The sequence below is a fragment of the Pongo abelii genome, chromosome 16 (genome assembly GCF_028885655.2).
Source record: "Pongo abelii isolate AG06213 chromosome 16, NHGRI_mPonAbe1-v2.0_pri, whole genome shotgun sequence".
NCBI classification, from domain to species: Eukaryota; Metazoa; Chordata; class Mammalia; order Primates; family Hominidae; genus Pongo; species Pongo abelii.
The window spans coordinates 66,574,811-66,589,920 of NC_072001.2; the positions used below are offsets into that span (position 1 = coordinate 66,574,811).

At 36.4% G+C, this 15,110-nt stretch overlaps 1 protein-coding gene across 9 annotated transcripts in view; it reads left to right on the forward strand.

Annotated features, from left to right (window-relative positions):
* Positions 1 to 15,110, forward strand: part of USP3 (ubiquitin specific peptidase 3) — an 89,990-nt gene that overhangs the window by 26,196 nt on the left and 48,684 nt on the right. For 5 of the 9 annotated variants that reach the window (XM_024232967.3, XM_063716686.1, XM_054532768.2 and 2 more), the window contains 3 exons: positions 273 to 425; positions 3,968 to 4,028; positions 8,339 to 8,470. In XM_024232967.3, coding sequence (XP_024088735.1) covers positions 401 to 425; positions 3,968 to 4,028; positions 8,339 to 8,470 — 218 coding nt within the window. In that variant the 5' untranslated portion in view covers positions 273 to 400. Of the gene's footprint in view, positions 1 to 272; positions 426 to 3,967; positions 4,029 to 5,110; positions 5,227 to 8,338; positions 8,471 to 15,110 lie in introns of all 9 variants that reach the window. The other 4 variants (XM_024232968.3, XM_009249896.3, XM_002825532.6 and 1 more) reach the window with 4 other exon arrangements.

Genomic DNA, 15,110 nt, shown 5'->3' on the forward strand with positions numbered 1-15,110 from the left:
AATAAGATAGTCCCCCTAAAGGTGATTAAAATAAATGGTTTTAAGATTATCTGTAGTATTCTTTTATTTGTACAATTACCTGTTCTCTTCTTAACAATAATTGAGAGTTTAATTTAAAGCCAGTGTTTTTCATTCTATTTTATATTTGTCCTGGGTACATTAAAGGTTCTTAATTTGGATGAAGCATGTATAAACAGTGAATATTCCCCAAAGCAATGCCATTTATTGGCTTCAGAATCCCTCATAATACCCTATCCTCTGTATCTTTCTAGCCTTCAAATGTTTATCTGGTGTGACTGTATTATGCCCTCAAAGAGTACTGTATGTTGCCCAGGCTGGCCTCGAACTCTAGGCTCAAGTGATTCTTCTGCCTCAGCCTCCCAAGTAGCTGGGACTACAGATGCAATCACCACCACACTTGGCAGGTAGTAAAGTGGTTTTTTTGTTTTCTTTTTTTTTTTTGAGATATATTAAAAGGCACAGTCCACAGTCACTTGTTTCCAACGATTTTGGAAGTCAATACTTTATTCCCTTTTACTTTCTCTCCTTATCCTTATGTATCTGTCTGTCTAATTGATGCACAATTCACATAACATAAAATTAACCATCTTAAAGTGAAGAATTCAGTGGCGTTTAGTACATCCACAATTGTTTTACAACTACCATCTCTATCTAGTTCCGAAACATTTTCATAACCCCAAAATAAACTCTATACCAGTTAAACAGTTACTTCCCATTCTGTTGGCCCCCTCAGTCTTAGAGTTTTTTGGTTTTTTAAAATGTGTTACTGAATTGAGAAATTTAAAAAAAATTAAAGCCTTGTGAGATAGCTGATATTATAAGACTAGCTTTATAATGCGCTCTTCTAAATGCAGTAACATGAAGAAATGTGTTCATGCGCCTTAAGTGGGGAAAAGGAGATCACCAAATTGTGTGTACTGTGTGTAGGTTTACAACCCTAAAGTGAGGAAGAAAGGAACACTTGGTAGGAAACATACCCAAAGCAAAGTCACAGGGATTCTGCTCTAGATTTCTTTTTCCTCGTACAAAGGAGGGACAAAAATCCTCCATAATTAAAAAAATATCCTGGGTAGGTAAAAACTTGGGCCTAGGCCAGGTGCAGAGGCTCATACCTATAATCTGGGCACTTTGGGAGGCTGAGGCAGGGAGGATTGCTTGAGCTAAGGGATTCAAGACCAGTCTAGGCAATATAGTGAGACCCTGTCTCTACCAAAATGAAAAACAGAAAATTAGCCAGGCATGGTGGCAGATGCCTGTAGTCCCTGCTACTCTGGAGGCTGAGGTGGGAGGATCAATTGAGCCTGGGAGGCAGAGGTTGTAGTGAGCTGTGATCATGCCACTACACTCCAGCCTGGGCGACAGAGTGAGACCCTTTCTCAAAACAAAACAAAAACACTACCTTGGGCCTAAACTTACTATTGTAACATAATTATTTCAGGATAATATTAACCTATAAGAGTTTTTTTCTCCCAGATTTGAGTTACAGTCATCCTTCCTTCCCTCCCTCCCTGCCTCCCTCCCTTCCTTTCCTTCCGCCTTCCCTCCATTCCTTCCCTTCCGCCTTCCCTCCATTCCTTCCTTCCTTCATTCCTTACATCCATCTTTTTTTTTTTTTTTTTTTTTTTTTTTTCTGAGGCACAGTTTGCTCTGTCACCCAAACTAGAGTGCAGTAGTGCAATCATGGCTCACTGCAGCTTCACCTTCCTGGGCTCAATTGATCCTCCCACGTGGCTGAGACTGTAGGCACGTGCCACCACACCCGGCTAATTTTTGTATTTTTTGTAGAGATGGGGTTTCACCATTTTGCCAAAGCTGGTCTCGAACTCCTGGACTCAAGCAGTCTGCCTGCCTTGGCCTCCCAAAGTGTTGGGACTACAGGCACGTACCAGTGCACCTGGCCCCAAAGTTCTTAATATTTACTAAGACAAAAAAGCTTTACTGGAGAAAGAAAATATTAATATTCATAACATCTCAGTACTCCAAATCATACCTCAAACCATGAATAGCTGTTCAAGTAAGCTGTGTACTAGTTTACTTTTTATTTTGTAAGATACATTTTATTGGGCTTTCTCTTCAAACTGTAAAAACATCATATTCTCATTGCTGTAAGGCAAACACCATAGGGGAGTACAAATAAAAAGCCAGCAGTCTCCCTCACAATAAGTCTTCCCAAGTACCTGCCTAACAGAGTTGTTTCAGCAGTTTGGTAGGTATTCTTCCACACCTTTCTGTCATGTGGTTTACGTGCACATGTAACAAAATTAGACCCAGTTGAGTAAAAAATGCCTTCAGTGCCTTCAAGGATGGCCCTGATAGTGAATGTAAATATGTGAATGCACTAAGAAAAGGGAAGGCCTTTGGCAACTAGGAGGGGATTTCACCACTCAAAGCTTTCATGTTCAAAACTAAAGTTCTGTGCTGGCCAAACTGTAGAGTCCCTCAGGCAGTAATCACTATGCTCTCCTATTCTCACCTCCTGTCCCCTCCTCTCATACAAATATGGGATGAACATAGTCAAAGATTTATTTAACTCATTAATGAGGGAACCAGTAGTAAGATGGTAAAGCTGGCTCCAAGAGTATTTGGGAACTGAGTGTGTATAGACAGTGAAGAAAAAAATGTTGAAATAAAATTGCTAGGTTAGATACAAAACTGGTTAATATCCTACAGGGTAGTATAATTGTAACCTTTGGAGTCTGCTGGACAGAAATTATTTAAAAACTCTATTACCTGTAATTTCATAGAATTTGGGTCCTAGTCAAGTAAACAGGTCAGTGGTACTATAATTAACTATCTTTGGGAGGAGCTATTAAACAGTGTTTCAGTATACGTTGAAAGGGCTTACAGTTCTCCATTCACCTTATTTCCAGTTTTGGTTAATTTTTTTTTTTTTAACAGTGAGAAAGTCCTGTTGTGATATGGGATTGGGCAAGAGAAATGTAGGTAGAGATCAGATCTTGGAAGAGATGGATATCCTAAACTGAGAAATTTAAACTTTCTCTTCCACAAATATTTATTGAGCATCTACAATGTGCTAGGTGGTTACTATGATCTTGTGTGGTTGTGCTGCAGTGCTCCTCCCATGCCTCTAGGAGGCTGACTGGTGGCTCCCAAGGGGTTGTATTAGGAAGTCACCTGGGAAGCTACTTTGCGCACAATATACATGTTCTTTGTACTTCCTTCCCCACGCCAATGTAGATAACCTTGAGTAGAACATAGGCGTTTTCAAAAAGCTTTCCAGGTGATTTTGATATCCCTCCCTTTTAAATATCATTGTTACTTATATAAGACTTATTAAAAAATGAATGAGTAGACAGCAAGCAAAATTTTAATCAGTATTTCATTTCCATACCTTCTTGCCTTCCCCACCACTATAATACATCAGCTAAAATCATTAATGTCTTGATTATACCATCAGCAAGAATTATGTGCAGTTGTCATATATTTTATGCAACTAAGAATTACTTTGGGAAAACTAGGCTTAGATTTCCTAATTGTAACCTTATGTTGTGCCTCTTAGTAAATAAACTGAAAGAATTGTCATTTGTAGTGGTATATGACCCACATGGCAAAGACATGTGATTAAATGACTAGACTTAAAAAAATGTTTTTTAACAGGAAAATAGACTGTCGTTAACTTGTCAGAGACTGTAGCGAAAGGGAATAAATAATAAAGGAGACAAGTGTATATGTGTTTAACGTGGTTAAGCTATTTGAGTTGAGTCAGCAATTAAAATGAGCTGCTGTTGTGGACATGCATTTAAATTCTTTTCAGTATAACTTAATTAGGCAGCCATTTTGTGTAAATGCATTCACAAAGCACGGATTTGCAACTTCAGCATTCCCACATAGCCATGGAATTTATAACTTAATCACAGGAAAATGGGGGAGAAATTGGGAAATAACATGATACAATTGGTATATTGTGTATTTTTCTTTTTATTAGTGTGCCGGTCCAACAAAAGCCCTTGGGTCTGTTTGACTTGTTCAAGTGTTCACTGTGGAAGGTAGGTGACATACTTATTACTTCACTGCCCTATTTGCTTTTTAAAATTTGTGTTTAAGCTTTATGTCAGAGTTTTATTGATTTGGATTTAGTACCGTTGTTAATCATAATGCATAATTCTCTGTAGGGCTTCCTTCTCCAGTTGAATCCCTTTGTTCTGTGATACAACTGGGGAAAACATGTAGGGGAGAAAAGCTCTTCATATTGATACTCAAAAGAATTAGTTTGACAATCTGCTAGTAATATTTGAGTGGAAAGATGAGCTAAGGGAATTCTTGAAGTACAAATTTACCTAATGGTTTAAACCTTTTATTAGGGTAAAATTTAAGCACACACAAACATAGAGATGGTATAATTGAACCCCATGTCGCATTCACCCAGCAATTATCAACACGTGGCAATCTTTTTTCACCTATTACCTACCCCATCCCCACCTCTACTGACTTTTGAATCAAATCCCAGGTATGGTATCATTCTTCTGCGAAAGAAAAAAACCCTTAAAATATTTACAGATAAACGAATTCCTTTTGAAAATGATCTCATTGTGGAGTTCATTATTAATTCCTAAGATATACCAAATGTTTCATTGTTCCATTAAAATACTACTTTCTATGAACAACATCTTCTACCTCACCCCACCCCAGTTTAAACCTGAGCATTTCTTCCCAGTTCTTGGCCTCAAAATAATATTATTTAAATAGTAACTCTTCTAGCACAAACTCAAGTAAATATTGTCTGTGGTTTTTTGCCTGGTAGCAGCACATTTATTTCCGCTGCTCTTCTAGCTTAGAAAATCTACTTTGAATTTAATTTAGAAGTTAATACCTTAGCAGTAAGGAAATGAGAAATCATACTGAGTCCCATAGGCTGAAATCTATATTGTATTTATCCAGAATATTTCCCCATTGTTATTTTTAAATCCTCATTGCATGAAGACAGCATCTTTCTTTGTTCAGTGAAGTTTTGATTTTTCGCATTTTGAGTCCTGGAATTGAGTATTTTTTCCATGTGCACTTAAGAGTACCTTTGGAAAATGTTAACTGCATTTCTTAATTGTGGCTGTTGTGGTTTTGAAATCTCTAGGATTTGGGGAACCTGAAAATACTTTGTACAGATAACTTTTTTTAAAAAAAGAAGAAAAGTAGAAGCACTTAAATTCTGCAGTTGAAGAGACAGATTCCTCTCCTAGATTTTGAGAGGTGAGAATTATAATGCAATAAAATTTATGTAGTTCTGTTCTCCAGAAGTCTCGTAGTGCTCTACAACCTAAATCTTGATGGTCATGTGCCAATCAAAAGACCTGACAAACTCAAAAATTAGAGATTAATGTTCTTAAACAACAAACTAAAATAGGTTTTGGAAAAATAAATGGAAAAATTTCTAGCCTCTGCAGGTGGACTGTTGCCAATTGCAAACAAGCTTAAATTTAGAAATTTGACATAGTTTTGGAGAAATGTGATAAAGTAGATTAAACAGAAAATTCAGAATAGCCTGAATTTGGATCTCCATTTTACATAGCTGATTGGTTAATATTCTTTTATCATGTAATCCCAGCTGTTGATTGCTAAATTTATTGATTTTTTGGTAATTTTAGACTGCTTGTCTTTAGGGAAATCATAAAGTGAATATTCTTCCCACTAGGAAACATAGTTTATCAGTAGCATATATGGGTTATAAATTCTGCTGGTCTTCATGACCCCATCCCATTGAAGTTATTTTTCAAATTTTTGTGATTGTTATTAGAAATTTGTGACATATGTGTAGTGAAATTTTTCCTCTTGTGCTGTAGACCAAAATGTCTAGTTAAAATCCAAAACTAGATGAGGGAAATATTTAATTTCCTGTTAGCTAGTTTATACAAAACTGTTAACCTCTTTGACTAATGTATTCAGGTATTAGGCAAAACATTGCTAATCTTAATATCAGTATTAATACTTCTTAGTTTATCTCTGATATGCACCAGAACTATTTAAACATCTAGTACATTTAGAAACTACAGCGTTGTGGTTAAACAAACTATATGGACTACGTAAAGATGACGAGTTCTCAAAAATGTGCAAGTGGTAATGTGCTTATTCAGTATTATTACTGTAGCAATGAATTACTGTTGTTTTTCATGGTTTAGTATTATAAATATATACAATAAGAATAGGTGATTAAGATGATTAAGTATTGAACCTATATGATATCTTAGAGTTTACCTTTTATTTTTATGTATTTATTTATTTATGGGACAGAGTCTCACTCTGTCACCCAGGCTGGAGTGGAGTGGGGTGAGCTCGGCTCACTGCAACCTCTGCCTCCTGGGTTCAAGTGATTCTCATGCCTCAGCCTCCCAAGTAGTGGGATTACAGACATGTGCCACCAACCATGGCTAATTTTTGTATTTTTAGTAGAGATGGGGTTTCGCCATGTTGGCCAGGCAAGTTTCAAACTCCTGACCTCAAGTGATCTGCCTGCCTTAGCCTCCCAAAGGGCTGAGATTACAGGCGTGAGCCACTGCACCCGGCCTTACGTTTTATTAAATAGTGTTTCTTGACCTATACAGTTACATGTTATCTTGAAATATGTGCTAAATGTGCCCGCCTGCTAAGCAATTGGTTGTTTGGATTCTGAGTGAGTAGTAGTTAAGCATAGAAAGAAGAATGCTAATAAAATGATTGCTAACATTCATTTGTTATGAACTATGGATTATGTAATCACCTAACAACCCATGAGACACAAAGTACTATTACGTCCATTTTACAAATGAGAAAACAAGTACAGAGAGGTTAAATAATTCATCCAAGCTCTCATGGCCAGGATGTGATAAAGCCTAATTTTGAACCCAGGCAGTCTAGTTTTTGCGCTTATCCTCTTAATCATTATTTGACTCTAAAATTCATTTTAGTACAGTTTTATGAACAGAGGACTCAGGTATATGCAAAAGTGTAAAGTACAGGGAAAAAATGGAGAAAGAACATGATCACATTCCGAGTTGAGGTTAATAGTGCCTTGAATGTGCCCAGTTTTCCTGGGTAGAGGGGCTAGGTTTGAAGTTGATCCTTCCCAGTTCCCGTAACTCTCCTACTTTCTCCAAGGTAAGTGTTGTTCCTGGTGCAGTTAAGGTGCCTCATGATGCAAATGTCATCTAACTCTCTGCATCTGTTTATTTTGGTACCATTTAACTAACATTTGTTTTGACTGAGTTTTCAAGTAGGCCTTGCCTTCCACACATTGGCAGCTTTCTAGGAACTGGGAAATGTTGCTTAAGGGTCTTCACGTTGGTGGTCAGTGACAGAATTGTGCAGTCTCTAGATGAAGGTGTAGATGAATTTGGGTGTACACCATGTGCATATGGAGCCTTATTTCAGTTTCATTGTGCCTGCTGTAATATTAAATCTGAGTTGGAATGTGTTACACAATTTTTATGAACATAATCAACTTTTGATTAACTTTGTCCATGTAGAGAAATAGCAGTTTTTGTAAGCTTAAGGTGATTTTTGTTTTGTTTGGATTATTTCTAAACAAACATGTTTCCATATGAGAGGAGCTGATTATTCAGGCATTCAGATAAAAGACTGGAAGCTATATTGGTGAGAGATGGAACATTGTCCTGTTTCTCTGACTCTCACACTTTATGTTAAGCAGCAACTTGAGCAGAGTCTATGGCCCTGTGGGAAGTGGCTGAGTAGTTTACTTAACAGAGCTTGTCTTTGATAATATCCCAAGTTGGGGGTTAGTGGTCTGAGAGAAAAAAAAAAAAAGCTATAGTGAAAGCAGCAGCAAAGGAGTTTATAAATAATATCCATGGTATTGAAACCGATTTGCATAGATTATGCCTTTCCTTGCCTGGGCCTACTCTTGTATATAATTAAAAGTTGACTATAGTATTTGGTTGCAAAAAAGGAGCATAGGCGGGTGGATCATGAGGTCAGGAGATCAAGACCATCCTGGCTAACACGATGAAACCCCATCTCTATTAAAAATACAAAAAAGAAAATTAGCTGGGTGTGGTGGTGGGCGCCTGTAGTCTCAGCTACTCAGGAGGCTGAGGCAGGAGAATGGTGTGAACCAAGGAGGTGGAGCTTGCTGTGAGCCAAGATCGCGCCACTGCACTCTGGCCTGGGCGACAGAGCGAGACTCCGTCTCAAAAAAAAAAAAAAAAAAAAAAGTATTTTAAATATTCAGTATAAGAAATCACTACATGACTGACTGCTGTTATAGGATTTCTTTCTTATTTTGATTTGATTAATATTTAATTTTATCATTTCCTACTCCTTTAATTTCCAAAGCAATATTTAAAGTAAATTTTCATTTGGTTTTTGTAAGGTATGTGAATGGCCATGCAAAAAAACATTATGAAGATGCACAAGTACCCTTAACCAACCATAAGAAATCAGAAAAGCAAGATAAAGCTCAGCACACAGTATGTATGGATTGCAGTAGCTACAGTACATACTGGTAAGTTAACATTTTCTGGAAATGAGATTTCTTACTGTGTGCAAGTGTGCTCTCCTCCCCTCCCTTCCCTCAGTCTCTAAGCCAGTTACTACTGCTGTTACCTCCTTTTAGAACTATTAGGATTCACAGAGGACTGGAGCCATTGGGAACGCTTATCTTTATTCATTCAGATTTTACTTTGCTTTGTTCCTTTCAACTTCTAGGCCGCCTCTTCTCTGCCTCCTCTTCTCTCCCACCTCCTGTTCCTCATCCATCCTAGCTTCAGGGAAATAGATCTATTTCTTTGTTGTTATTATAATTTCTTTTTCTTGTGTTATTTTAAATTGAAGAATAATGTGATAACCCATGTTCAGAAGAACTCAACAAACAAACCCATGTGCCTCCTGTCCCCTGTCCAGTTAACATTTTTGTCATATAATCTTAAACATTTTAACTGCTTTGTTTAAAAAAAAATTGTTCTGACAGTCTCCCTTCTCCCAGTGCAGTTCCACGCTCCTCTTCTACTCCCCCAAAGGTGAATGTCAAGAATTTGGTACATAGCTTTCCAGGCTGTTTTTTTCTTTTTTTTGAGACGGAGTTTCGCTCTTGCTGCCCAGGCTGGAGTGCAGTGGCACAATATCGGCTTACCTCAATCTCTGCCTCCCTGGTTCAAGCAACTCTCCTGCCTCAGCCTCCCGAGTAGCTGAGATTACAGGCATGTGCCACCATGCCCAGCTAATTTTGTATTTTTAGTAGAGACAGAGTTTCACCATGTTGGTCAGGTTGGTCTCATACTCCTGACCTCAGGTGATCCGCCTGCCTCGGCCTCCCAAAGTGCTGGGATTAACAGGTATGAGCCACCGCTCCCGGGGCTATTTTTTTTTTTTTTTTTTTTTTTTTTTTTAGTATCCTTTAAAAAGAGGTTGGCAGCGGGTTCTGTTCCCTCTTTGTAATATAATATTCATGTCTGTTTCATGTAAATGACAAAGTAGGTATCTATTTTTGTGACTACTTAGAACTAGGTTATTTAGGTTGTGAGCGATGCTTAATGATCCATATCCATTTGGTTATGCTCAGAAAGTATATTTTGCAGTTTTAACTTTGGTGTGAAGCAAATTTCTTTCTGTGACTAGTAAATTATGATGAACAATTCTTGTTTTAATCAGCTTTCCCTTGATTCAAAACGTTGTTGACGTTAAAGCGGGGGATATAAGCCATTTAAAAGATGACTTTGGAGATATTTTTTATTGCCAGACAGCCCTTGAATGTTACATGAAGGCATTAATGGGGATTTAGAGAAGTCCAGATAACAATTTTAATTTACTTTCTACTGAAATGGTGTGAGAATCCTTTCCACATTGTCCTTAGTCGATAATTGTATCATAGGAAGGTGCCCATCAAAAGGAAGAAGAAAGGGTCAGTGGTTTGCCAGGTCTTTTACTTTTTTTTTTTGAAACAGAGTCTTGCTCTGTCGCCCAGACTGGAGTGCAGTGGCCGATCTCGGCTCACTGCAAGCTCCGCCTCCCAGGTTCAAGCCATTCTCCTGCCTCAGCCTCCTGAGTAGCTGGGACTACAGGCGCCCGCCACCACTCCCGGCTAATTTTTTTGTATTTTTAGTAGAGACAGGGTTTCACCGTGTTAGCCAGGATGGTCTCGATCTCTTGACCTCGTGACCCGCCTGCCTCGGCCTCCCAAAGGGTCTTTTACATTTTTACAGGTTCAACACCGTTAAATTTTGGCTATTGAATAGACATCTTAAGGGTTATGCATTCAGATCACTACTGTTTTTAGTGATCCTTTGTGTGGAAGGTTTCCAGACCTGGAGAGAGAGAAGCTAGAGGTAGGTGAAGATTTCAGTAAAAATGAAAATCTTCCCAAGATTTTCACACAAAGGTTAGTGCTCAGTTTATTGTTATTTGCTGTTGTGAAACACTCCTACCAAAGTTAAGTGTTAGCCAGGCAGTTAAAGCGTTTGCATTCCCCTTTCCCTCAGGTTTTTTTTTCCCCCCTTTCCCTCAGGAAACTTACATACTAGAGTGATGCAGCTACGTAATTTGCAGAAGTGTGTGTTTCTGTGTGTTTGTATTTCTGCTTTAGACAACAGAAATTAATGTAATTCTTGAAATATCTGTCTCACATTGTCATGGGTCACATCATCCTATAGTACCAGATACTGAGAACATTGATTCTTGATTTTCAGTTAGCAATGTGAGTGAATTGCTTAATGGAGGACTTTGGAAATACAATTAAATCGCTTTGTGCTATAACAAGTTTGCCATTGTTTTCTTGCTGTTGGTAAGATTCTGAGGAAACTAACTCTTAAAGAAAATTTTAAGAATTATCTTAATGGAGTGGAATTATATTCAAGGCCCTTTAAAAATGTAGATTATATATTTTAATATCTTTATACATTACAATTTATGGGCATATTTTATTAACTAGAAATAGGAATTGAATTGGTTTTATTTCACTATAGTCTGCTAAAGTATATGTCGTTTCATGGTGGAATTGGAATTAAATGGAAAATCTTGAACCTTGGGGAGTATACACTATGATGGAGTCTTCTTGGCTGATTGCCAGGCTTTTGTGTGAAGTTGTACAGAGCTGCAAGTGTGTGGACACCCAGAGCTGCTGAATTCAGGAAGGGAGCTGCAGCTGGTCACATTATCGGCTCACTTGTGGGTTTTAGAATAAAATGCTAGGGAATCACCCTGTAGCATTACACTGATGGCCTAAAAGGAATCTGTGATAGTTGTAAATTGATGAAGATGTAGTTTAAATTAACATTCCTCCCACACTTCACTGTGATGAAGAAACAAACAGATTTCCTATTTCTGTGTGGAGTGTGTGCATGTGTTGTTTCCTAGTGCCCGTTAGTAATTTTACTTCAATTTATTAATTTTCCTTGTACACTAATTTCTTGTGGTTAGACTGAATGATTGATTTCAGAAGTAAAACATTGGTGCATTAAGTTTAACATGTTTGATTATAAATATCTTGACTAAAGTCAAAGCCTTTTTTGCAGTATGCTCTGTGCCCTAGAGAAGTTATAACATACTCTTGAGGCTTGTAGTTCTTCTTTCCCTGCTTTCCCCTTGCCAATAGTCCCTGCCCTGTCCTATGTTTGCAATCCTTTATGAAGTTATCACTGAACTCTTCTCTTTCCCCAGCTCCAGTTGTAGCTGAATGTAATCTTTCCTGAACTCACAGCTCTTGGAATACTTATAATTTCCTGGTGCATGTTAGTTATTTGTAAATGTCCTTGGAGACTGCAGATACCATATCTCAGATCTTTGTATTCTTCCCTAGTATGTAGTGTCTGGTGCAGAGTAGGCGACATACATTTGAAAGACTGAATTTTGTTAACTGTCTTTCAGAAACGGGGAAGGTTACATCAAATCTATAATACTGTGTCCCCTGATCATCTTGAAGGACTAAAGAGCCACATAACATTTTTCCTGCAGACAACTTAAATCATGATATAGGTGAACTACTTCATTTCCCTCCCAAGATGGACACCCTTGTAGAGCAGTGCCCCTCCACCTTGAGGTAAACAGGGGCCCAGAGAGGAAGCATGCGTTAACCAGGCAGAACAATAGAAATCAGGTTACTGTTCATTAAGAGAGAAAGCAGTGCGAAAAGGAATGATTCTGATTTGACACAAACGCACTTCTTAAGGAGATAAGCAGATTAACTTGAAAATGAAAGGTAAATTAAGATTTCAATGAAAATAAAAATCTTCCCAAGATTTCACACAAGAGCTAGTGTTTCGTTTACTGTTTGTTAGGTAATATTTCATTTGCTCCCAACCCAATTTCCCTCCCTTAACCAATACAAATGGAATTGTATGTGGTGTACATTATTGTGATTGAGAAGAAACAAAGATTAAAATTAGGAACTTTGGTTTTTTCATGGAGGTAGACCTTTGTAGTTAATAGATTTAAAATACTGAACCAATAATTTTTGACATCTGACATAGTCTTGTCAACTTTGATATCCTTATCAATAATAGCTGAATTTTTGAGAATGAAGAATTATGAAAGGAATATTAAAAGTATATTCCTTCAGGGCAGGTAATGTTTTAAAGCATCCTTTCAAATGAAGAAATATTGTGAAATGTGAATCAGTTGTCTAGAAAAGAGGCTTGAATTTCAGATTTTAAACACTTGTAATAAATGGCAATTTTAATTAAAATGAACATAAAGCTTTATTTGTGAGTTTAAATAGATAATGAATCATTTCCTACAGCAGTTGTGATTAAAAATTTTAAAGAAGGAAAATATTTTGTTGACTGTTCTTATAAATGATTTGGACGCAAATTTTCAATGTAAAAAATTAAACAACAGGGAGAGTTTTGTTTATTTAAAAACAATATTTTGAAGTTTAAGAAGAAACTTTCTAATAGAGATAATCTGAAAACATAAAAGGCTCTTCCTTAAGATATGCTGGTACTTTGTCTGCTTTTAACAAATGATATGGGTTTGCTCTGCAGGTATTCTTCTAATTTTCCATAATTGGCTTATTTGATGGCAATACATCAGAGTTTAGTAAGAGAATTTAAAAATATTCTTGCTTCCTAAACAAATTCTTTTAGATTTTAACCTTTCTCAGTTTGAAATAAAGTCACTAGAATATCAGCTTGCTTTTTTTTTTTTTTTCAGTATTACTGTCATTTATAATAAAACCAGAGGTCAAATTTGCCCATAAATATCAAAATGTCTTAGAAGTGAATGAAAAGGAGCTTGAAACTTAATGAAGGATCTGTCATGTTTCAGGGATGTTTGTTGCATAAGAGGTTTTATTTATTTATTTATTTTTGGTATGAGTGTTATGCATGGCTTACTGTATAAAGATAGCTTTGTAGCCAGTAAATTAAAGGACTTGTTTCTTTACTATTGCATAAAAAATGTTTTATTTGTATGATTATTCCTCCTTGTTTCAGATGAGTGAAGAATGGTTTGCTTTAGGAATATTTTCTTAGTTCTTCAAGGACATATGTGGAAGTCTTGACTTGAGTAACTTCAATAGCACTAACAACAGGAATTGAAAAAAACTTAGTATTTTAAAGCTGAGAAAGAGGTAGAGATTTTTCTCTGTCTTGGGTATGACATATATGTTATTCAGTATGGTAGCAATTGAGCAATTGAATGTGGCTAGTGTGAAGAATTAAGTGTTTTTTATTTTAATTAATATTTAAATAGCCCCATGTGACTACTAGCTACTATTGGACAGTGCAGCCTCAAACTATTAAAATTTAACATTAAGTATATTAATGTTATAAACTTTCAAAACCTTAAGATAGAAATCTAACAGAAACTCCAAAAAGAAAATAAGCCAATTTTACTAAATAAAATACTGTAGTTGCAAATAACTATAACTTAAAGCACATCTAACCCAGTAAGCTATCAAAAAGAAAAATTATATAATTACCAAGTAGAGTTAATTTCACCTGAGTTCTATGAATATATTCATTATTAAAGGAAACCTCAGATTATTGTCCCATTGGAAGCAAAATGTACATTTATAAATAGCCATTTCTCGTTTTAAAAAACTAATAACATTGAAATAAACAGAAACTTAAGCTCTTATAGTTTGCCAAAAACCAGAAAGCAAACATCATATACTAAATGATGAAATGCTAAAGCCATTTCCATTATATCAGAAACCAGACTAATACTTCCTGTCATCATTTACATGATTGTCACTATTATTAAGCATTGTTTTGGTAGTTCTAGCCATTGCAGTAAGACAGTAGACAGAAAGTCAAATAATTGGCATAAATATTGGAAACAAAAAATTATTTCTACTTTGAAATGATACAATAGAATAGCTGGAAAGCCCAGGGGCACTCTAGTAGAAAACAGCAATGAGGATTAAATGTAAGACACTTTGGAAAGCTCATGTGTGAGAAATGTACACAAACTAATAGCTTTCTCTTTATTAGTAGTCATCAGTTGAAAGTGGAAATGACCAAGCAAAAATATTCAACAGAATGACAAAACTATTGGTTACACCTAGGAATAAATGTGTTAAAGAAAGGTACAAAGTGAAGGTAATGACCCTTATGAAGAAAACTTGATATTATAATAAGTAATCCTTTTCTCCCTCAGTTTTTGTCTTCAAAATGTTTACTTGGGACAGATCGTGGTTTACATGAAGGTCCTCAAACATATTGTGAACAACATTAAAAAAAAAAACACCTTTTACTCAATAAATAACATTTTTTGAGAAGCTATGTGCTAGGGACCTAGTTTTTAGTGCAGTGGTCTCCAAAATAATGTACTGGCAGTATGGGAAGAGAGTTTAGAACACTATACCTTTTTATTTGGGAGGAGAAAAAAAACCTTTGTCAAATATTTAACACCTGCTGCCAGAGGTCTGTAGATTTGATGATTGTGTGCCATGAGTTACACACAGTCTCCTAAATCAGTTTCACCTGTGGTGTCCTCACTGTTTACTTTGAGCATTTTGCATTCTATATCTGCTTAGTTAAATGGATTTATTCCTTCCATATAACATGTTTAGCCAAATGGACACATGTTTTAAAAGGTTTTAAATTCTGCAAGATAGTGACGATGATGTAAACACAAGAAAGGGGCAGATGCACACATTTTCCTACTTTGTGCCCATCAATCACATTACAGGATAAAATTGTTGGCTA